Genomic DNA, 23064 nt, shown 5'->3' on the forward strand with positions numbered 1-23064 from the left:
TAGTTGCTGTATGTGGGACGCAGCCTCAGCATGGCCGGAGTAGCGGTGCGTCAGTGTGCGCCAGGGATCCGAACCCGGGCCGCCAGCAGCGGAGCGCACGCACTTAACCGCTAAGCCACGGGGCCGGCCCCAAAACTCATTTGTTTTAAGTGTCTCTCTTCTGGCCCTGTTGGACCATCCTACCTTCTGCTGAGTAATTTGTCATCCTTCCATCCACTTTTGGTTTTCATGTATTATGGTTTGCAGTTACAGATAACTCCTAGTTTTATCCAAGACAATTTCTGTTTCTTATTCTCTTTGTTGGTTTGGAGTGATAGTTGAAAGAAGGGTGGCAAGAAACACCATTTTTAAAACTGAAAAGTGGGGCCGGCCCCATGGCCTAGCAGTTAAGTGAGCATGCTCCGCTTCTCTCGGCCTTAGTTTGGATCCCGGGCGCGCACTGATGCACCGCTTCTCCGGCCATGCTGAGGCGGCGTCCCACATTACAGCAACTAGACGGATGTGCAACTATAACATACAACTATCTACTGGGGCTTTGGGGGAAAAAAGGAGGAGGATTGGCAATAAATGTTAGCTCAGAGCTGGTCTTCCTCAGCAAAAAGAGGAGGATTAGCATGGATGTTAGCTCAGGGCTGATCTTCCTCACAAAAAAGTAAATTAATTAATTAAATAAATAAAACTGAAAACTTACGTTAAATCTTAAAGTCCTATTTCACCATTGAGTTTATCTTCTCAGTAAAATATTTCTTTCTCTGAACTTTTTTAAAGTCTCAACTGTGACATTATAATACCTTTGATTTTAGTGTTTTGATTAATAAACCCTTAATGTTGACAAAACAGTTGTCGTAAAACTATCATTAAAAAAAAAAAGGAACCAATCCTAGTGCTTTTCTCTTGATGGGAATTTTGACTCTTTTATTATTTGCTCAAATTTCAAAGCAGATTGTTGTGTATGCCTCATTTAAGTTTAATATCTACTCTGAGAAAGATTATATAAGAAAACTTTACCAGTTGAGAACTTGAATTTTTCTCTCTGATAATCTAGTATAATATAATGCACACAAGTTGTTTTATCTCGTTTCTATAGTCTTCTTTATAGAATGGCAAAGGCTGAAATTGCTGAGAAGTGTTAAACCATGATCTGTCTCTTCTTCCAGGTCCTTTTAGAGCAGGATATATTTCATCGTTCTTTGATGGCCTGTTGTTTGGAAATCGTGCTCTTTGCCTATAGCTCACCTCGTACTTTTCCCTGGATTATTGAAGTTCTCAATTTGCAACCGTTTTATTTTTATAAGGTGAGATGAGAGTAAAGTTCTGTTATGGTGTTCCTCACATAAACATTCTGTTTATCATAGTGCTGAAGAAACAAGCTGTAGTGATATCTGGAAAATATTTCCAGAGGTATCCTGAAAGCATATACAATACCCCTACCCTTATTTGCAGGGGATACGTTCCAAGACCCCTAATGGGTGCCTGAAACCACGGATAGTACCGAATTCTATATATACTATGTTTTTTCCTATACATACATACTTATGGTAAAGTTTAATTTATAAATTAGGCACAGTAAGAGATTAACAACAATAACTAATAATAAAATAGAACAATTACAGCAATTTACTGTAATAAAAGTTACCATGGATCTTAGCAACTTCAGTGTATGATTTTTTTTTTTCTTTCCTTATTAAATCAAGAATTTTCACCTTTTCACTTAAAGGAAGCACTTTATGGCTTCTTTTTGACATATTCCAATTGCCGTCATCCCTACTTTTGCACTGCAGGGCTGTTATTAAGTAAAATAAGGGTTACTTGAACACAAGCACTGTGATACTGTGATAGTAGATGTGATAACCAAGACAGCTACTAAGTGGTTAACAGATGGATAGCATATAACAGCATGGATTTGCTGGACAAACGGATGATTCACTTCCCAGGCAAGGTGGAGCAGGACTGCACGAGATTTCATCACACTACTCAGAACAGTGTGCAATTTGAAACTTATGAATTGTTTATTTCTGGAATTTTCAGTGTAATGTTTTTGGGCTACAGTTGACCACGGGTAACTGAAACTACAGAAAGCAAAACCGTGGATAAGGGGGGACCACTGTATTTCTTTTGGGTGGAATCAAGGACAAAAGGGAGAGAATGAGAGTATCACTAAATTAAGCCAATCTTACAGCTTCAGTTCTTTTTCCATCACTTACTTGCAAATATGATCAGGAACTAAGTACTTCACTTTGAATTTTCCATATCTATGAATAAAAATCATAATCCTGTTAAATAGATGCATGATGAAGAACAAGAACTTTCTCCCAGGAGAAAGAAACAGTCTAAAATTGATTATGGTGATAGTCTAGCTAATGAAGCTATAATAAAGATCATGCTCCTTCCCCAAATTTGAGCTAATTCAGTATGGATGAATCTTACTTATCCTTTTTTTCTGCTAGAACTATTTTTATTAACTTTTTTCTTATAAAACAGAAATTATAGCTTCAATAACATTTAATGTTGCCTAGTGTCTGAATTTGACTGATGCTACTATTACACTTATTGGCATGATTTAGTTAATATTTTGCCATCTTTGCTACTTTCAAACTATTGACAATAGAAACATTAGTTTGAAGTTAAATTTTTATATCTAAAGTATGCCTAAAGTTGTAGAAAATGCAGATCATTGGAAAGCTTATCTGAATTATTGGCTAAGTGGGATTAAAATTTTTTTCAGATTCTTAGGGAAAATTGCTTCAGTATACTTACTTTAATGTTGATGTGTGTGTTCAGATTTTCTGTTAGGAAATATGTGTATATGTAAATATTTGTATTTTTATTCAAGGAAAAAGTTTAGTTTTTGCCCTCACCTAATAGCAATTTATTTTTATTTGTGACATCCTCTTTTCATTCAAGAAGTTAAATGCCTTTTTTTTTTTTTGTGAGATCAGCCCTGTGCTAACATCTGCCAATCCTCCTCTCTTTTTTTTTTTTTGCTGAGGAAGACTGGCCCTGGGCTAACATCCATGCCTATCTTCCTCCACTTTATGTGGGATGCCGCCACAGCATGGCTTGCCAAGCAGTGCGTCAGTGCGCACCTGGGATCCGAACTGGTGAACCCCGGGCCGCTGCAGCGGAGCGCACGAACTTAACCGCTTGCGCCACCGGGCCGGCCCAATGCCTTTGTTTTTTTAACCACATTAATAATATACACTCCTTGAAGAAAAACAGAAAATACACATAAATGTAAATATTAAAACCACACATTATAATCCTAATTATAAATAGTGACCATTATTAACAATTTTGTGTATATACTTAGGCTTTGTTCTAGATATTTACTCTTATTAAAATGGAACTATAGTGTATATAAGCAAAGTTTCTTTTAAATACGTTATTCATTCTGTTCTTTTGAGCTATTGGGAAGAATAGTCTGAAAATAGGCAGTAAATTCAAAATTACACTGGCCTGGGAACCTAAGACCAGGCTTCTACCACTATTGGGCTATTGCCTAGTTTCCATCTATCATTGCCTCAGTTTTCCATGTATAAAATAAAACGTGAAAGCAGAAATGCATGGGAAAGTATTTTGAAGATCTTAAAAACTCCTTTATAAATTAGAATATATTATTAAGCCATGGAATTATGGTTCAAAGATATCCTTGGTTCTGTGTCATTAATACGACCAGAACTAGTCTTACATGCAAACTTGGTCTAGAACTGACTGCTTGAAACCTTATTACCTTCTCCATTTTCTCTTCTCCAGGTTATTGAGGTGGTGATTCGCTCAGAGGAGGGCCTCTCCAGGGACATGGTGAAACACCTGAACAGCATCGAAGAACAGATTTTGGAGAGCTTAGCATGGAATCACAGTTCTGCGCTATGGGAGGCTCTCCAGGCCTCTGCAAACAAAGTTCCTACCTGTGAAGAGGTGAGTCAGGGCAAGGCTGATAATCCCGTCATTTATAAAATAACAGCTTTAGGGCCGGCCCTGTGGCTTGGTGGTTAAGTTCGCGCGCTGCGATGCTGGTGGCCCGGGTTCGGATCCCGGGTGCGCATCGAGGCACCACTTCTCCGTCCATCCTGAGGCTGAGTCCCACATACAGCAACTAGAAGGATGTGCAGCTATGACATACAACTATCTACTGGGGCTTTGGGGGGAAAAAATAAAAAATAAATAAAATCTTTAAAAAATAAAATAAAATAAAATAACAGCTTTATTGAGATATAATTCACATACCATACAATTCACCCATTTAAAGTGTACAATTCAGTGTTTTTAGTGTATTCATAGGTACATGCAGCCATCACCACAGTCAATGTTTTGGAACATGTTCATCATCTCAACAAGAAACTACCCTTTAGCTCACATTTCCCTACTCTCCATCTTCTCCCTAGCCCTAAGCAACCAGTAATCTACTTTTTGTCTCTATTGATTTGCCTATTCTGGACATTTCGTATAAATTGAATCATACAATATGTGGTTCTTTGTGACTAGCTTCATTCACTTAGCATAATGTTTTCAAGGTTCATCCATGTTGTAGTATGCACTTCATTCCTTTTTATGGCTTAATAGTATTCCATTGCATAGATATATGACTTGGTTTATCCATTTATCAATTGATGGACATTTGGGTTGTTTCCACCTTTTGGCTCTTGGGAATAATTCTGCTGTGACCATTCATGCACAAGTTTTTATGTGGACATATCTTCATATTTCTTGGGTATATGTCTAGGATTGGTACTAGGTCATCTGGTAGATCTGTTTAAGCTTTTGGGGAACTGTCAGACTATTTTCCAAAGGGGCTAAACCATTTAACATTCTCACCATCAGTATATAAAGATTCACATTTCTCCACATTCTCTCTAACATTTATTATCTGACTTTTTGATTCTAGCCATCCTAGTAGGCATGAAGTGGTATCTCATTGTGCTTTTTATTTTATTTTGGCTGAGGATGTTCAACATGTTTTCATGTGCTTATTGGCCATTTTTATATCTTTGGAGAAACATCTGTTCAGATGTTTTTAATTGGATTATTTGTCTTTTTATTATTAAATTATAGGAGTTCTTTTTATATTGTGGATACAACTCCCTTATTCGATGTATGATTTGCAAAACTTTTCTCCCATTCTGTGGGTTATCTTTTCACTTTCTTGATGATGTCCTTTGGAACACAAAAGTTTTTAATTTTGATGATGTCCAATTTATCTGTTTTTTTCTTTTGTTGCTTGTGCTTTTGGTGTCATATCTAAGAAACCATTAATCCCATATAAAAAATTAAATACTTTTTATTAGTAGTATTTCAAATAAAAAAATCAAAAGTTTGTGCTTCATACACACAAATCACACGTTTAACAGTTTAGTATCATGTGAGTAACTGAGTTTTTTCCCTCCACCTCTGATATTCTTTTGTAACTCCTGTCTTCATCCTTCTTCGCTTTTCTGTGTCTCCTTATGCTTCATTATTCCTCTTAAATTTTTCCCTGATCCCAAACTACTGGAAGAACTACCCAAGACCAGGAAGAACTGAAAAGAAGATGGTTGCTTGAAATCTCTCTTCCATGCTTCTTTGGTCTTTTGCAGCAGACTGATTAATTGGGCAATCTTCAGTATTCATCAGTATTTCCATTGGGGAAGTGAAAAAAAAAACCATGACCTTGAAGGAAAAGGATTTGGTTTGAAGCCCTTGCTCTATTACTTAATAGTAGTAGTAGTGTGTCCTTAGGCAAATCTCACATTTTGAGCCTCTATTTTCTCATACCTAAGTGGAGAATGATAGTGCCTACCTCGTAGGTTTACTTCTAGTGGCCAATAAACTTAAATAGATAAATTATAAGATTAAGTGAGATGCATTCTTTACATATATTTAACAACATTAACTATTGCAAATTTTTATATCTTGTGAAGAAGAAAGGAGGAAAAGGAAATAAAACAATAAAAGAAGTTAGACCTTTTTTCTCGTTTTTTCTGTTGTAAGTTTTCATCAGTGGCTTTATCTCTATATAAAGCAAAAAGTTTTTGTTTTCTACAGGTTATGTTCCCAAATAACTTTGAAACAGGAAATGGGGGAAATGTACAGGGACATCTTCCCATGATGCCAGTGTCTCCTCTGATGCATCCAAGGGTCAAAGAAGTTCGGACTGACAGTGGCAATCTTCGAAGGGGTAGGTTCGGCATTAATAAAACAATGAAAAAATAACACAGATTTTTTTTTTCCCCAGAGAAAATTTCAAGTCTTGCTAATATATTATTAATAAATCTAATTTCTTCATAAGGATTTGAAAAGGGGCTTAACGCTTATGCCAGCACCCTCATTTGGCTCATTGTGTGCTTTTCTATACTGAATTAATAAGATTTCCACCCTGATTTTGAATATAATCTATTTTTTTAATTGCAATGTCAGTTACTGTGGAAATAGTATTTTGGCCTTTTAATAAACACACATAACCTTTCCTAAACGCTTAATGGAAAACTATTTAAATACACTAAATACCTACTTTTCCAAATATGACAGAAGTTATATTCTTTCTCTGTCTATATATGTCTCTATAGAAAGACAAATATTTAAAGCAGAACAGAGAACTCTTTGGGCTGCATAAGTTCGTCTAATAAATGACTTATCTATACTCTCTTAAAATAATTTATTTGAGCCTTACTAATAGGAAGATAGTAGTAAATTTTTTATTTTCTCTTGTGATATAGCAAACTGATGTGTGCATCTTCTGGATTATATAGCTCTTGAAATTTTTGAGTCAGGTAAGAAAATCTTCTGATCACAGAATATCCCTGAACAAACCTCAGATGAACAAGTATTAAGGTTACGTAGTAAGGTAGTTGTAGATCCATTTTTGGACTATAATTGTGTGTATGTGTGTGTGCAGTCTTTGCTTTACATGTAGTGCAAGTTCATAAAAATGTACAAGCTGTGCGTGCAAAACAATCTTCATAAGCAATGGGAATAATTAAGATTGTTTTATGACCTTTATCAGTTATTAATGTTTATAGAAATGAAGAAATAGTAAAAATACTTAGTAGACTATAATTTAAAACATTGGAAACATTGAGAATGAAAGTGTTTTGTTTTTTTAAAAAAAACTTAGAAAAATAAGTTTAAACAGTGCTTGCTGCCTTCTTCTCATGTAACTTATGATACTGAGTATCTTTTCTGCGCCTTGGTGCACTGTCATGTTCCTTTCTAAGTTTAGATGGGCTTTCAACATTTTATCCTTTGTGCTTTCAGTCTTGTGAAATATCTCTGAGAGTTGCTTTAATGTGAAGTTTTTTTGCCATCATCACTTCCTGTTGGACATCTCCATCTTTTTTGTCGCAATAACTTTTTCCTCATATCAATAAGTTTTATTTTTACAAAGTTCTGGCTGCATTTCTAATCTCTTGAACAGCGGCAGTGTCAACATTCCCAGGGTTAGCTATTTCTTCTATAACTTCATTGATACTCTATTTTAATTTCACTTTCAGCATTATTACTTTTCATTTCTTTGTTGCACTTTGATCTTTTTTTTTTTGACAATTTCCTCCTTCATTTGTCTGTTTTTGTAAGTGTCATGTGGTTTTATCACCGGGAGACAAGAGACAACATAACTATATGCTTTACTGTCTGCATGAATTGAATAACAGGTGTGCTCTGACCAATCACCAACAGACTTTGAAAGAAGTGACATAATTGGTCACTGATCATGATGCACATCTGTTATTTACATAATAACTTGTAGACTGAAGTTTGTAGTTTATGCAGTTACTCACAGTTAATATACCATGGCAACTGAAATGTGAAATTGAACCATTTTGTTAAGGCTGTTAATTTTTTTTTTTATATATAATTTTATTTATTTATTTATTTTTCCCCCAAAGCCCCAGTAGATAGTTGTATGTCACAGCTGCACATCCTTCTAGTTGCTGTATGTGGGACGCGGCCCCAGCATGGCCGGAGAAGCGGTGCGTCGGTGCGTGCCTGGGATCCGAACCCGGGTCGCCAGCAGCAGAGCGCGCGCACTTAACCGCCAAGCCACGGGGCCGGCCCTAAAAATGTTTTTTTAAATTTTTTTTGTGAGGAAGATCAGCCCTGAGCTAAGATCTGTCGCCATTCCTCCTCTTTTTGCCGAGGAAGACTGGCCCTAGGCTAACATCTGTGCCCACCTTCCTCCACTTTACATGGGACCCCGCCACAGCATGGCTTGACAACTGGTGCATCGGTGCTAGACCGGGATCCGAACCCCAGGCTACCGCAGCACAGCACACACACCTAACCGCTACGCCACCGGCCAGCCCCAAGGCTGTTAATTTAACTGAGCTGTGGTAACTAAAATTCATGCAAATTGGAACTGCACAAATCATGAACTGCCTCTGTGTGTATGTGTTTGTATCTCTGTCTGTAATTTACATATTTATTATATATACGTGTGTGTGTGTGTATTTGCAGCCTAGCTAGAGATCTGAGAACTAAGATCATGAAGAATGGTCACCAAAATGTGAGTCTCTCCAGGTGGTGAGATTTTGAGTGAGTGTTCCTTTCTTCATTTCAGTTTTTTGGTATTGTTTGAATTTTTTTCAGTGAGCTTTTTTTTTATTGAGATATAATTCACATACCATAAAATTCACTCTTTTAAAGTATACGGTTTTAGTATATTGACAAGACTCGACAACTGTCACCATTATCTAATTCCAGAATATTTTCATCACCCCAAAAAGAAACCTCATATCCAATAGCAATCACTCTCCATTTCCCCTCCCCTCAATCCCTGGAACTACTAATCCACTTTCTCTTTGCATGGATTTGTCTATTCTGGACATTTCATATAAATGGAGTCATTTAATATGTGGCGTTTGTGATTGGCTTCTTTCACTTTGCGTGTTTTCAAGGATATCTATGTTGTATCATGCATCAGCACTTCATTCCTCTTTGTGGCTGAATAATTTTTCATTGTTATCGATATGCCACATGTTGTTTGTTCATTCATTAGTTGATGGACATTTGGATTATTTCCACTTGTTGGCTATTGTGAATGATGCTGCTGTGAATTATTCAGGGCTTTTTAAAATTTTGGGGGGCACCCCTGTGTGGGATTGAATATTTTTTGTGTGTGTGTGTGTGGAAGATCAGCCCTGAGCTAAGATCTATTGCCAGTCTTCCTCCTTTTTTTCCCTTCCTCCTTTTTTTCCCTTTTTCTCCCCAAAGCCCCAGTAGATAGTTGTATGTCATAGTTGCACATCCTTCTAGTTGCTGTATGTGGGACGCCGCCTCAGCATGGCTGGACAAGCGGTGCGTCAGTGCGCACCTGGGATCCGAACCCAGGCCACCAGTAGTGGAGTGCGCGCACTTAACCGCTAAGCCACGGGGCCGGCCCCTGAATATTATTTTTATAATGAGAGCAAAAAGTTATTATCTCATAGGGGTTCAGGCAAGAGAATCAAATAATGGAAAATCCTTAGGAAACAATAATATTGAGCCTTGACTCTGGGAAGAAAAAGACAGTTTATTAATTTATATATTTATTCAATTTGTGTGTCCACTATAGCTTTTCCAGTACTGTGCTAGGAAAAGATAATTTCAAGGTGTTTATAGCAAACTTCATGGCTATAACATGAGTCCTCACTTAAAATGTCAGCTTTGAGCATTCCTGGTCAAATTCAAGGGCTGCCTTGGATTTCTTAGATATAAGACATCCAGGTAGACTCTCTTAAGGGGTAATGGGAGCTACAGTAGAACTTACCACTTATTTACTGAAGATGAGAAGTCAGATCTGCTTTCATAACCCCCAGAATTATGGAGAGATTTTTATTAAACCATGACTGTTTCCCCAATTACCTCAGTAATAGAGAGCTGTCAAATCATTGGTAGAGGTAATTTTAATACCTTTTAAGCATGTTTTGGAATTGGAGTACGCGGTTGCCTAATTATCTAGTGAATGTAAAAATATACAGTGAAATGCTTTCACTTTAAAAGAATATTATATACCTGTAAAGAAACGGTGGGGGTTGCAGGAAGTGGGGAAGAATTGTGGAAAAAGATGTGAGGTTGTAAGGGGCTAGGAGAACTTTTGTACTTACTGGAGAGGGAAAAGGAGAGCAGCTCCTGCAGAAGGAGAGCACTGGAAGAGAGACATAATCCATACCCTTTTTTATTTTGGATCAACACACTACTGCCAACCCTCAGATTAAGGCAAGTTAAGCAGTCATGTCACCTTTACTCATCTTCATCTTCTAATGGGCTTATAAAAGTTGATTCTGTATCTGCTAAATCAGAAAGCCACAGCTACTGCCTTAAACTGCTTGAAGTGTGGGAGGAGGCAAAACTGTGAACCAAATCACTGATTTTTCCTTCTTCTCAGGTATTATTTACTAGATAAGACTGGGAGACGGAAGCTAATTGGACTACTTCTTAAATTTAGTGGTCACCTCATTCTACCTCTCATCTTCTACTTTACTCTTAATATTTTGCTCCTTAATATAGGCAGAGGTTCAAGAAACGAGGAAGGTAAGCTATCGTAATTTTCACCTTTTATTGTAATGACTTATTTTATGCTTCTCTCTCCCACCAGATTTGATATCCCGTGAGGACAGAGGCCATGTTTTATTCACTAATGCCTAGCCGAGTAACTCAGTATCTATTTGTTGAATGAATGAGTCAATTTGATTTATTATTTTGGAATACATGTCAAACTCTTTTGAATGTGTTTTTCTCTTGATCAGATATACAACCGTTGTCTCCAATTTCTGTCCATGAACGCTACAGTTCTCCTACTGCAGGGAGTGCTAAGAGAAGACTTTTTGGGGAAGACCCCCCAAAGGAAATGCTTATGGAGAAGGTCATAACAGAAGGAACAAAATTGAAAATTGCTCCTTCTTCAAGCATTACTGCTGAAAATATATCAATTTCACCTGGGCAAAGTCTTCTAACAATGGCCACAGCCATAGTAACAGGAACAACAGGACATAAAGTTACAATCCCATTGCACGGTAACATTTTAATGCATTTATTTTATTTTTTTTCTGAGTTGGATAAAAATTTAAGAAATGTCTTAATGGATTGAATCACATTGTCTTTCTAACTCAGTATTTTTTCTTGAACCTATACTGTTTTTCTTTCTTAATTTTATTTTTTTGGGCAATTTTAGGTTCACAACAAAATTGAGTGGAAAGTAGAGAGATTTCCCAGGTACACCCCTGCCCATACACACACAGCCTCCCCCACCAGAGTGGTACATTTGTTATAACTGATGAGCCTACATTGACACATCATTATGACCCCAAGTCCATAGTTTACATTAGGGTTCACTCTTGGTATTGTATATTCTATGAATTTTGACAAATGTCTGATGACACATATCCACCATTATAATATTATACAGAATAGTTTCATTGCCCTAAAAACCCGCTGTGCTCCACCTTTTGTTTTGAATCTATACTGTTTTTTGAATTTTCACGTTATAAATTTACTATCCTGTTTGTTAGGACTTATTTTGTTTTGTTTTCTTATCTGAGCTTTACAAATGAGTGTATTGAACAAGAATTTTGTTTCCTGATCAAAAACATCTACTTTAAAGCTCAAAACAAAATAGAATGTTATTGTTTCAGAGCAGAAATAAAAAGCAAGAATGTGATAACCTAGAATTACTATTTTTGTGGCCTTTGTCTCCTTTTCTAGCATATTCCTTCCCTAGATAGATAGGTACATACAAACAATTGACAGCTTTTCTGGAACACGTGCCGCTTATTTCTGAAACTGACAACTCTTGCTTGTACATTCAGGTATTGCAAATGATGCTGGAGAGATCACACTTATACCAATTTCCATGAATACAACTCAGGAGTCCAAAGTTGAGAGTTCTGTATCACTTACTGCTCAGTCATTAATTGGTGCTTCTCCAAAACAGACTCATCTGTCTAAAGCACAAGAGGTACATCCAACTGGAATAAACAAACCAAAGAGAACTGGGTCCTTAGCACTGTTTTATAGAAAGGTATGTGTTTTAATAGCATATAGAAAAGATCTAATTTAATCGATCCAAGAAAGATTGAGTAACAGAGGGCAGCTTTAGCCTTCTTTTTTGTGTGTGTGGTAAAATATACATAACATAAAATTTACCATTTTAACCATTTTTAAGTGTACAGTTAAGTGTCATTAAGTACATTCACATTGTTCTGCAGGCTTCACCACTAGTCATCTCCAGAACTTTTCCATCTTCCTAAACTGAAACTCTGTACTTATTAAACAATAATTCCCGGGGCCAGCCCAGTGGCGTAGCGGTTAAGTTCACATGCTCCGCTTCAGTGGCCCGGGGTTCGCAGGTTTGGATCCCGGGCGCAGACCAACGCACCACTTGTCATGCCATGCTGTGGCGGCGTCCCATATAAAGTAGAGGAAGATGGGCACAGATGTTAGCCCAGGGCCGGTCTTCCTCAGCAAAAAGAGAAGGATTGGCAATGGATATTAGCTCAGGGCTAATCTTCCTCACAAAAAAATAAATAAATAAAATAAACAATAATTCCCTATTCCTCCCCCTCCATAGCCCCTAGTAACTGCCATTCTACTTTCTGTCTATGCATTTGACTGCTCTAGGTACCTTGTATAAGTGGAATCATACAATATTTGTCCTTTTGTGACAGGCTTATTTCACTTAGCATAATGTCTTCAAGGTTCATCCATGTTGTAGCATATGTCAGAATTTCCTTCCTTTTTACTAATATTCCATTGAATAATAATATTCCATTTTATGTATATGTAACTTGGTATGGAATAATATTCCGTTGTGGTATATACCACTTTTTGTTTATCCATTCATCTGTAGATGTACATTTGGGTTTTTTCTACCTTTTGATTATTGTAAATAATGCTGCTGTGAACATTGGTGTACAAATATCTATTTAAGGCTCTGCTTTCAATTCTTTTTGTTACATACCAAGAAGTGGAATTTAATTTTTTGAGGAACTACCATACCATTTTCCACAGTGGCTGCACTATTTTACATTCTTGCTAGCAATGCACAAGGGTTTCAAGTTCTCCTCATCCTTGTCAACACTTGTTATTTTCTGTTTCTTGTTTTTTGTTTTTGTTTTTGTGAGGAAGATCAGTCCTGCGCTAACATCTGCCAATCCTCCTCTTTTTTTTTTTTTTGCTGAGGAAGACTGGCCCTGGGCTAACCTCCATGCCCATCTTCCTCCACTTTATATGGGATGCCACCACAGCATGGCTTATGAAGCAGTGTGTCAATGTGCACCCGGGATCCAAACAGGCGAACCCCGGGCTGCCGCAGCGGAGTGCGTGCACCTAACCGCTTGCGCCACCGGGCTGGGCTGGCCCCTGTTTTGTTTTTGTTTTTGTTTTGTTTTTGTGAGGAGGACTAACCCTGAGCTAACATCTGATGCCCATCCTCCCCTTTTTTCTTGAGGAAGATGGGCCCTGAGCTAACAACCGTGGCCATCTTCCTCTACTTTATATGGGACGCCGCCACGGCATTGCTTAACAAGCGATGCATCGGTGCGCGCCGGGGATCCAAACCTGCGAACTCCAGGCCGCCGCAGCGCGCGCACTTAAACACTTGTGCCACCGGGCCGGCCCCCTCTGTTTTTTTTGATACTAGCAATTCTAATTGAAATTGAGGATGAAATGGTATCAGATTGTAGTTTTGATTTGTGTTTCTCTAATGATTAGTGATGTTAAACATCTTTTCATGTGCTTATTGGCCATCTGTATATCTTCCTTGGAGAAATGTCTATTCAAGTCCTTTGCCCATTTGTCATTTGAGTTTGTTGTTGCTGTTGAGTTGTAGAAGTTCTTTATATATTCTGGATATTAATCCAGATATATGATTTGCAAATATTTTCTACCATTCCATGGGTTGCCTTTTCACTGTTGATAGTGTCCTTCGCTGCACAGAAGTTTTTAATTTTGATGAAGTCCAATTTATCTAAGTTTTGTTTTGTTGTCTTGTGCTTTTGGTATCATATCCAAGAAATCATTGCCCATTCCAATGTCATGAAACTTTTCTCCTATGTTTTCTTCGGAGTTTTATAGTTTTAGCAATTACGTTTAGGCCTTTGATCCATTTTGAGTTAATTTTTGAATATGGTGTAAGATAAGGATCCAATTTCATTCTTCTGCATGTGGATGTGCAGTTTTCTCAACAGCACTTGTTGAAAAGACAGTCCTTTTCTTGTTAAATGGTCTTGGCACCCTTGTCAAAAGTCATTTGACCATGTATGTGAGGGTTTATTTCTGGGCCCTCTATTCTATTCATTGATCTCTTTACGTGTGTCTGTATGCCAGTACCATACAGTTTTGATTACTTGTAACTTTATAGTAAATTTTGAAATCAGGAAATGTGAGACCTCCAACTTTGTTCTTTTTTTTCAAGACTATTTTGGATATTCAGAATCCCTTGAGATTTCATAGGAGTTTTAGGATGGATTTTTCTATTTCTGTAAAAAACATCTTTGGGAATTTGATAGGGATTTCATTGAATCTATAGACTGCTTTGAATAGTATTGACGTCTTAACAATATTAAGTCTTCCAGTCTGTGAACATGGCATTGGTATGTCTTCCCATTTATTTGTGTTTTCTCTAATTTCTTTCAGCAACGTTTTGCAGTTTTCAGTGTACAAGTCTTTTGCCTCCTTAGTTAAGTTTATTCCTAAGTATTTTATTCTTTTTTATGCTATTGTAAAAGGAATCATTTGCTTCATTTTATTTTTGGATTGTTTATTGTTAGTGTATAGAAATGAAAGTGATTTTTGTGCATTGATTTTGTATCCTTCAACCTTGCTGAATTCATTAATTAGTTGTAACATTTTTTATGGGCTCTTTAGGTTTTTCTGATTTTCTACACATAAAATCATGTCCTCTGTGAACAGAGACGATATTACTTCTTTTCCAATTTGGATGCCTTTTATTTGTTTTTCTTGCCTAATAGGTCTGCCTAGAACTTCCAGTCCTATGTGGAAATAGAAGTGGTGAAATTGGGCATCCTGTCTTGTTCCTGATCTTAGAGGAAAAGCTTTCATTCTTTCACTTTGAGTATTATGTTAGCTGCCGACTTTTCATATATGGCATTTATTATGTTGAGGTAGTTTCTTTCTATTCCTAGTTTGTTGAGTGTTTTTATAACAAAAGGGTGTTGAATTTTGTCAAATGCTTGTTCTGCATCAAGAAATGATCATATTGGGGGCCAGCCCCATGGCTTGGTGGTTGGGTGCGTGCGCTCCGCTACTGGCGGCCTGGGTTTGGATCCCGGGCGTGCACTGATGCACTGCTTGTCCAACCGTGCTGAGGCGGCGTCCCACATACAGCAACTAGAAGGATGTGCAACTATGACATACAACTATCTACTGGGGCTTTGGGGAGAAAAAGGGGGAAAAAAAAGGAGGAGGATTGGCAATAGACGTTAGCTCAGGGCCACTCTTCCTCAGCAAAAAGAGGAGGATTGGCATGGATGTTAGCTCAGGGCTGATCTTCCTCACACACAAAAAAAGGAAGAAATGATCATATTTTTTTCCTTTATTCTGTTAATGTGGTATAGTACACTGATTGATTTTCATATGTTAAACTATCCTTACGTTTCAGGAATAAATCCTTCTTCTTCATAGTGTATAATCCTTTTAGTGTATGATGTTGCATTCAATTTGCTACTATTTTGTTGAGGATTTTCACGTCAATATTCATAAGAGATATTGGTCTGTAGTTTTCTTATAGTGTCTGTGTCTAGCTTTGGTATCAGGTAATGTACCTTAGCCTTTTTAAAAAACATATTTGACCTCTAAAGAGAACATTATGATCTTGGTAAGCTATGTTTGGACTCAGGCTCATATGGTTTGATTCCATTTCCTGATATAACTTACGTTTCCTGCCAGCTTGTGTTCTTACCTAACTTCAAGTGAGTGGTTGGCCCTCCTCTGGAATTTATTAGACCTCCGTTGTGTTATGTGCTGTAGATTGGAGTTCGCTGTGGGACAAGTACATCTTGGATCTTATGGATAAGCTTAAATTGCTGAAGAATCATTATAAAGATTGATAGGATACTATGGGGAGGCTACATAGTTTTTATCATAAATCCGTTATGTTACCTTTTAAATTAAAATTGACCAGTTCTCATTATAATGCCTAAATTATTTTAGTATTAATAAAAGGCACTCAAAGATTTAACATACAAGTAATTTCCACTTGTCCTATCTTTTACAAGCACCATCAGCTTCCGGTAAGACAGACATGTTAATCAGATATTTGTAACCAAATATGACTCTTCTCTAAAATAAATCCCAGAACGAGAAGATACCTCTTCAGTCTACCCCATAGCTAGATGGCTGGCTAGCTCATTATTAAGAATTGTAAAGGAAAAAGGAGGTACTGGTTTTTGGTTTTTTCCAGCATTGTAATTAAGGTTTAAGACTTAAGAAATCCATGTTTGTTTGTTTTGTCCAAATTATCTCTTGATGCAAATTTAAATTTATTTCTTCTAGTTTTTCTTATAGTAATTCTTGAGAGACTTGCCCTTTTTCTCCACCTCCCACTGCCTTCTCTACTCTGTCCCCAACTCCTGCCCCCCTCTTATGCCTAAGGCCTGTTTTAAAAACAGAGTTCCAAAATGCTGCGTTTTCCCCATTCATTACCTATTTTTAATTTTTAAAATGGCAAATTACTGCCTTTGGTAATGAATTCAAGATGAACAAAAATGAGGCTTTATTTCTGAATTTTTAATTCTGAATTTATGTCAGAATCTAGCTTGTTTTTTTCTTCCACTTAATTATAGCCTACTTGATATAGATAGGAAGCTAGAAAAATTTTATCCTAAAAAGGAATTGAAGCATCCATATCTATAATGAATTCAAAATAACCATTCCTTGAGTAAATTGCAGCTATTATCCATGCTGAACTCAGTGTGGTGCTGGTGTTCCATGCCTGAATAGAATTTACAGTCAAGTACCGCATAATGACATTTCAGTCAACGATGGACTGCAGATTTGATGGCAGTCCCGTGAGGTTAGTACCACATAGCCTAGGTGGGTAGTAAGCTGCATCATCTGGGTTTGTGTAATTTCACACAATGACAAAATTGCCTAACGACACATTTCTTAGAATGTATCCCCATCATTAAGTGACGCATGACTGTACTGTGAATTTTTTATTAGAGTCAGAAGCCTTCCAGAGTATGTGTATCTTTAAGGCATTGGATCAGCTCCGTAAAAGACACTTAACAAGTATTACTTAATACATATTTTTAGTCCTTCTAGCTAGGACTGTATCTGTTATCTTCTCCTATCATGAATGTAAAAGTCTAGCATCTTTCTCACTGCTCTGACCCCACTGGTTCCTGTTTATCTTTTGGCCAGCTGGACTAGAAACAAAGGGATAGGATGCAGAAAATGAATTTGCTGTAAAATGAATCACTGGTGGCTTTGGAATCAACCACTTGTCTCTCTTTCTATCAGATTAGTGTGTTAGATAACTTTAATTCATTTTTAAGCTCTAATTTGTGGATTTTTTTTCCCTGCCAAAGATACTCTTCTGCAGAATGCCTTACTCTTTTTCATATTTTTCCCTGAACATTTAAATTTAAAGACTTAGTTTGAACAAAATAGTCTGGTATAGGAATACCACAGCAGGGTTACCAGCTCTTAAAACAGTAAAACATAATGCTTCTTGAATGATTAGAAACCACTTTAGAGTCTTGCAGGACCCTCAGGTCATTTGCATTAGTCTCAATTCATATAAAGACTATATATGTAAAAGGTTCAGGGCATTGAACTGAACTTACTCTGATGTACTTAAAAACAACAACAACAAAAAAACCTGGTATCTCATTTAACATTCCTTTCATGTGCTTATAAAATCAATGTCGAATGTAGGGGAAATTTTTTAAATTGTTTTGCTTTCTGACTCATTTTTGGAGTCAAACATTTTAGTTCTTTATTATCTGACATTTTAGACTTTCTAGCAATTTTACCTGAACAAAACAAAAGACTTCTGAACACTTGAAAAATTCTGTATTCATAATGGTCATCATGCAGGTAAATCCTGCATTTTAATGTTTCTCACTTTACATGGTTGGCAGCATAGAGTAAAAGGTAACATCTTTTCAAAAAGAATTTTTAAGGTAGTTTTCCAAAAAGAATTTTGCTTTAATCTATATTCTTCTGCCATAGGAGTGAACTAGTACTCTAGAATAGAAATTTCATGTAATTTATCAGCATCCTAGGTATTAATCTTGGCCTGAAATCCCGTGTTCATGGTAAGACATAAATTTGAGAAAATTTGTTTAGTTTTGTTGCATCGATATGCTGTCTTCCATCTTAGGTCTATCATTTGGCAAGTGTTCGCTTACGTGATTTATGCTTAAAACTGGATGTTTCAAGTGAGTTACGAAGGAAGATATGGACATGTTTTGAGTTCACTTTAGTTCACTGCCCTGATCTAATGAAAGGCAGACATTTGGATCAGCTCCTCCTTTGTGCCTTTTACATCATTGCAAAGGTAATGTATAGTTGAGGGAAGCTCTGTGTCCTAGTTGCCTATATTTGAAGCATGAAGTGAAAATCTTTTGCGCTTAGTTGTTAGTTTGCTTTAAGTACTGTAAGCCAACAGTGCCCACCATTGTTAGTAAATTCCAGCTACTATATTTAGTCTCTGGACTCTCCCTTTAGTTTTATAATAATCAGCTTTCCCGGGGCCGGCCCGGTGGCGCAAGCGGTTAAGTGCGCGCGCTCCGCTGCGGCGGCCCGGGGTTCGCTGGTTCGGATCCCGGGCGCGCACCGAAGTACTGCTTGGTAAGCCATGCTGTGGCGGCGTCCCATATAAAGTGGAGGAAGATAGGCACCGATGTTAGCCCAGGGCCGTCTTCCTCAGCAAAAAAAGAGGAAGATTGGCGGATGTTAGCTCAGGGCTGATCTCCTCACAAAAAAAAAAATAAATAAAAAATAATCAGCTTTCCCACTTCATAAGAATACATTGGTTGTAAAGAAGTTGGAAAAAGTCTTAGAGTCCATTTGTAGTACAGTGGCTCTCCACCCTATTAATGTGAACAACACCATTTCCATCCCTACCTCTGTGACACCTCTAATCTGGTACTTCAAAGAGAAATGATCATTACATAGTAGATGAGTAACTGAGGCCCAGAGTTGAAAGTAATTTGGCCAAAATTAGACAATTCATGAATGGCAACCTAGGATCTCCTGATTCATAATCTTGTATAACGTACCTTCTATGCCATATTGCTTTCCAGTGATTTATTGTGCCGCCTCACAAGAGCATTTTACTTTATAGTTGCTACAACATGTTTTGAGTCATAAAATAGCATGTCTTACTTGTTTTTTAAAATTCTGATATATCTGAAACAGTCATCTGTAACTGTGGTCTTGACTGTATTGCCCACACTGGCAGTCCCAGCAGATGTACATAGTTAAGACCTAATTTTTAAGCTCTTTGAGGCAGAAGGCATGTTTTCAAACTCCTTTGTGACTTCCCTCTCACAATGCCTCTTTAAAATCTCTATACAAAATAGGTATTAATAAATGTTATTAACTAATTATTTGTGTTTTCCAGAGAACTATTAGGGTTCAGGCTTTGCCATTCCTAGCTTGTCTTTATGGAGAACAGGTTTAGTGCTGATGGACAGTGAAGGAGAGAAAAAGAGTAATTTAAATGAACTTTATGATAACAAATAGACCAGAAGGGATTCCTTTATGGATCACTAATCCGTTTTCTTCCTTTTTGGCCACCACTGTGACTTTTCTAAGTGTTAGAAACACTATAGTCTGCCCTGAAATGTTAAAAGCCTAATCCTATAATAACTGCTCAGTTTTATTGTGAATCACCACAGGACATTTTCTGACCTTTAGTATGTGGTTAATTTATTTTTAAATAAGTACTTAAAAACTAATAAAACCAGAGACTGCAGGGGGTTCAGCACATCTGAGTTTAGTTATATTATTCGTTTTATAAAGAAATGCGTTTTCAGTAGAGGTATACCACAGCAATCTCAGTGTTTTTGATTAATGAAACTATTAGCTGTGTCCCCAAAGGCCACAAAGCCTGAACTTTAAAAGTAGTAAAAGTCATAAATGGTAGTGGTTTTTAGTCATGGACTAGCCTGGAGTTAATGGCTTTCTGCAAGACTGCTCTCAATGCCAACCAATAATTGAAGTTTTTGTTCAGAGCCATTTTTCTTTTAAAAGCAGTTGATAAGTGCAGTTTTTATTTTCCTTAGGTAACAAAAGAAGAAAGAACTTTTCAAGAAATAATGAAAAGTTATAGGAATCAGCCCCAAGCTAATAGTCACGTGAGTTACATTATTTTTCCTCCTGTCCTAAAATAGATTTGTACTATTTCTCTGCTGACAAGTCAAATAAAAGGTGAACTTCTTTTATAGTTTTACTATAGTTTTTTTGGTTTAATGGATACCGTTAAACTCAGGAGACAGTTTTAGTAGAAGCCAGGAAATTGGCTGTTTCTGACTCATCCATGTATTTTCAGATACTTCTCACGTGTTCTTCTGTTCCATTTGTCCATTTGTTGAGTGGGGACAGTTTTCACTAGAAAGTCTAATGAAAAATATCTATAGTAATAATATTCTTTAACTGTATGAGACTTGAGTCTCTAATGGTGTTTAAATCCAGTGAAATTTGAGAATTTGTTCAGTCCAGCTTCTTTTGCCGTCTGCTGAGAATCTTAATGTTTGCATCTTGGAATAGATGTCAGGCATTTCTGATAACGTTACAATAGCCATGATGATGGGCCGGCTCTGTGGCTTAGCGGTTAAGTGCGCGCACTCTGATGCTGGCGGCCCGGGTTCGGATCCCGGGCACGCCCCAAGGCACCACTTCTCCGTCCAACCCAAGGCCGAGTCCCACGTACAGCAACTAGAAGGATGTGAACCTATGACATACAACTATCTACTGGGGCTTTGGGGGGAAAAAAATGAATAAATAAAACCTTAAAAAAAAAAAAAAAAACAATAGCCATGATGAGAATCCTGTACAACCTTTCAGTCATGGAAACATAAAATGTTAGAATAGTGGCCTGGCACATAGTAAGCATTTAATGAATGTTAGCTCCATATTATCGTTATTATTAAGGCTGAAGAACACAGGGTTAGGTTACGTTAAGGGTTTGGCCATTCAAGAGCGTGGTTGCTCTGCTCTAAGGGAGCATAATGGCCTCTTCTCTGGCCTGGGTGATCTGCCATCTTAGACAGGAAGAGAGATGTGGTGGATCAGATATCCCAGGCCCCAATACTAGTAGTGACACCCCCTTTGAAGAGAGCCCCACAGATAATTTCACTGCATTACTTAAGCTCCAGTATACACTGATAGTGATACAAAGATATTAGAAGAGCCAAGTATAGGCATTTGTTATATCCTATGACAGGCTAAGAGTTTCTGGGCCTCTTCAGAAAAATCCCTCAGGAACAGAGCCTAGAGAGGTCCAGATTGTCCCTAAAGATCATTAAGGTGAGGTTAGTGTGGGTCAAAAATGGGCCAAGCCACAGCTTCCTAAATATCTCCTCAATACCGATACCCATAGGATGAGGGGGAATGGATCATGCCTTTCAGTTATCTTGGAGATAAGAAAGAGTTTAGGGGCAGGGAGGGGGACAGAGTTTCGTGTAGCCATATGAAAGAAGATGGGCATGAGATGGGAGCAGGAAAACAAGCCCCAGTGAGATCAAAGGACTCTTGTGTAGGAATTAAAAGGAAGGAGGAACATGTTCAGATTTTTGAAGTTGCTTTTGTTTGGCAAAACCTGCTCATCACTTACTTAATTTTTCTATTTTGTAAACTTCTACAGTGGTAGGCTCTGCTTCAGTATCTCCTCTTCTAAGATGTTTGCCATAATCTACATTTACCAGGCTAATAACTTCTTGCCCTTGATTTTCACCCATACAGATAAATACTTTTTAATTGGCTTGATATCTTGCTCTTCTTATTTTGGTTTTGCTTAACCTGTGCCTCTTTGTGACTCATCCATCCTTTTTTTCCCCTCTGACCTATAGGTCTATAGGAGTGTACTACTGAAAAGTATTCCAACAGAAGTTGTGGCATACAATAAAAACATGAATGGTGATTTTGAAATGACAGATTGTGGTAAGTTGCCCAATGTAACATTCTTTATGTAATACACCTTTGATTACATTGTACATAATACAGTGATGTCAGGCAACATGAGGTCAGTGATGTAGATAGTGTGGATAATGCATATTGTTTATACGCAATACAAAATTTATTGTATTTTATTAATGAGTATGGCTCTCTAAGTGTCCTTTTTTTTTTTTTTTCATTTTTTTAAGCTGGTTTGTCTAAGGCCATATTCCTTACATAAAATCCTTTAAATGTTGAAAACTAGGTCTCTCACACACACACACACAGTTAAAGCAAACTCTCTGAAGGGACAAAAATTCTCTTTCCATATGAGATGTATAAAACCAGTACTGCAAATTGATAATTAGGTAACTTTATTTGCATTGTACCCATTTTACAGTCACCAGATAGACAACCAAGATATAAGTAGAGCACATTTTTACTTGTTTTTAGATTATAGTGATGCCTTTTAGAGCTCACAAGAAACTCCCAGAATATCACTAAAATGGTCTAAAACCACCAAAGTTTTATATTGGTCTGTGGTCAGTAGTTTTTCCATAACTGGAGCTAAATTAGCACTGCCCTCTCAATCAGAAAGCCAGTCTGAAATATTTACTGCACATTCTTACTGTGCAGTAGGAGCACAATTGGCAGAGGAGCAAAAAGGAAGAGTGAGGATATGGTGGGAGAAATATAAACGAATACTAAATGCCTACTCCACAAAAGTGCTGCTGTGCTGGTCAAGCCCATCATATCTTGATCCTTTGGTTTTTAAATAAATTCTGATCTTCTTTCTAACTTTCATTTTTAAATAATTTACCTTCTCCAGTTTTAAGTGGTAAAAATGCATGCCTCTTCTCAATCTGAAGACTAATCACAGTATATGCAAAGAAACTAGCATCAGTCAATTGAGCAGCTCCCCTGGTCGTGATGGATGGGGGTTTCATCAATATGTGCATCCCAAACAATTTGGGTGTGTCCAACCTGTGA

General features: G+C 37.3%; 1 protein-coding gene across 3 annotated transcripts in view; it reads left to right on the forward strand.

Moving 5' to 3' along the window:
* The window catches only part of RBL1 (RB transcriptional corepressor like 1), a 64242-nt gene that overhangs the window by 33568 nt on the left and 7610 nt on the right, over positions 1 to 23064 (forward strand). For all 3 annotated transcript variants that reach the window (XM_058562741.1, XM_058562742.1, XM_058562743.1), the window contains 8 exons: positions 1158 to 1295; positions 3754 to 3918; positions 6022 to 6154; positions 10698 to 10964; positions 11757 to 11968; positions 18296 to 18472; positions 20205 to 20276; positions 21990 to 22080. In XM_058562741.1, coding sequence (XP_058418724.1) covers positions 1158 to 1295; positions 3754 to 3918; positions 6022 to 6154; positions 10698 to 10964; positions 11757 to 11968; positions 18296 to 18472; positions 20205 to 20276; positions 21990 to 22080 — 1255 coding nt within the window. The remainder of the gene's footprint in view (positions 1 to 1157; positions 1296 to 3753; positions 3919 to 6021; positions 6155 to 10697; positions 10965 to 11756; positions 11969 to 18295; positions 18473 to 20204; positions 20277 to 21989; positions 22081 to 23064) is intronic.

Source organism: Diceros bicornis, chromosome 19 (assembly GCF_020826845.1).
Source record: "Diceros bicornis minor isolate mBicDic1 chromosome 19, mDicBic1.mat.cur, whole genome shotgun sequence".
Classification (NCBI taxonomy): Eukaryota; Metazoa; Chordata; class Mammalia; order Perissodactyla; family Rhinocerotidae; genus Diceros; species Diceros bicornis.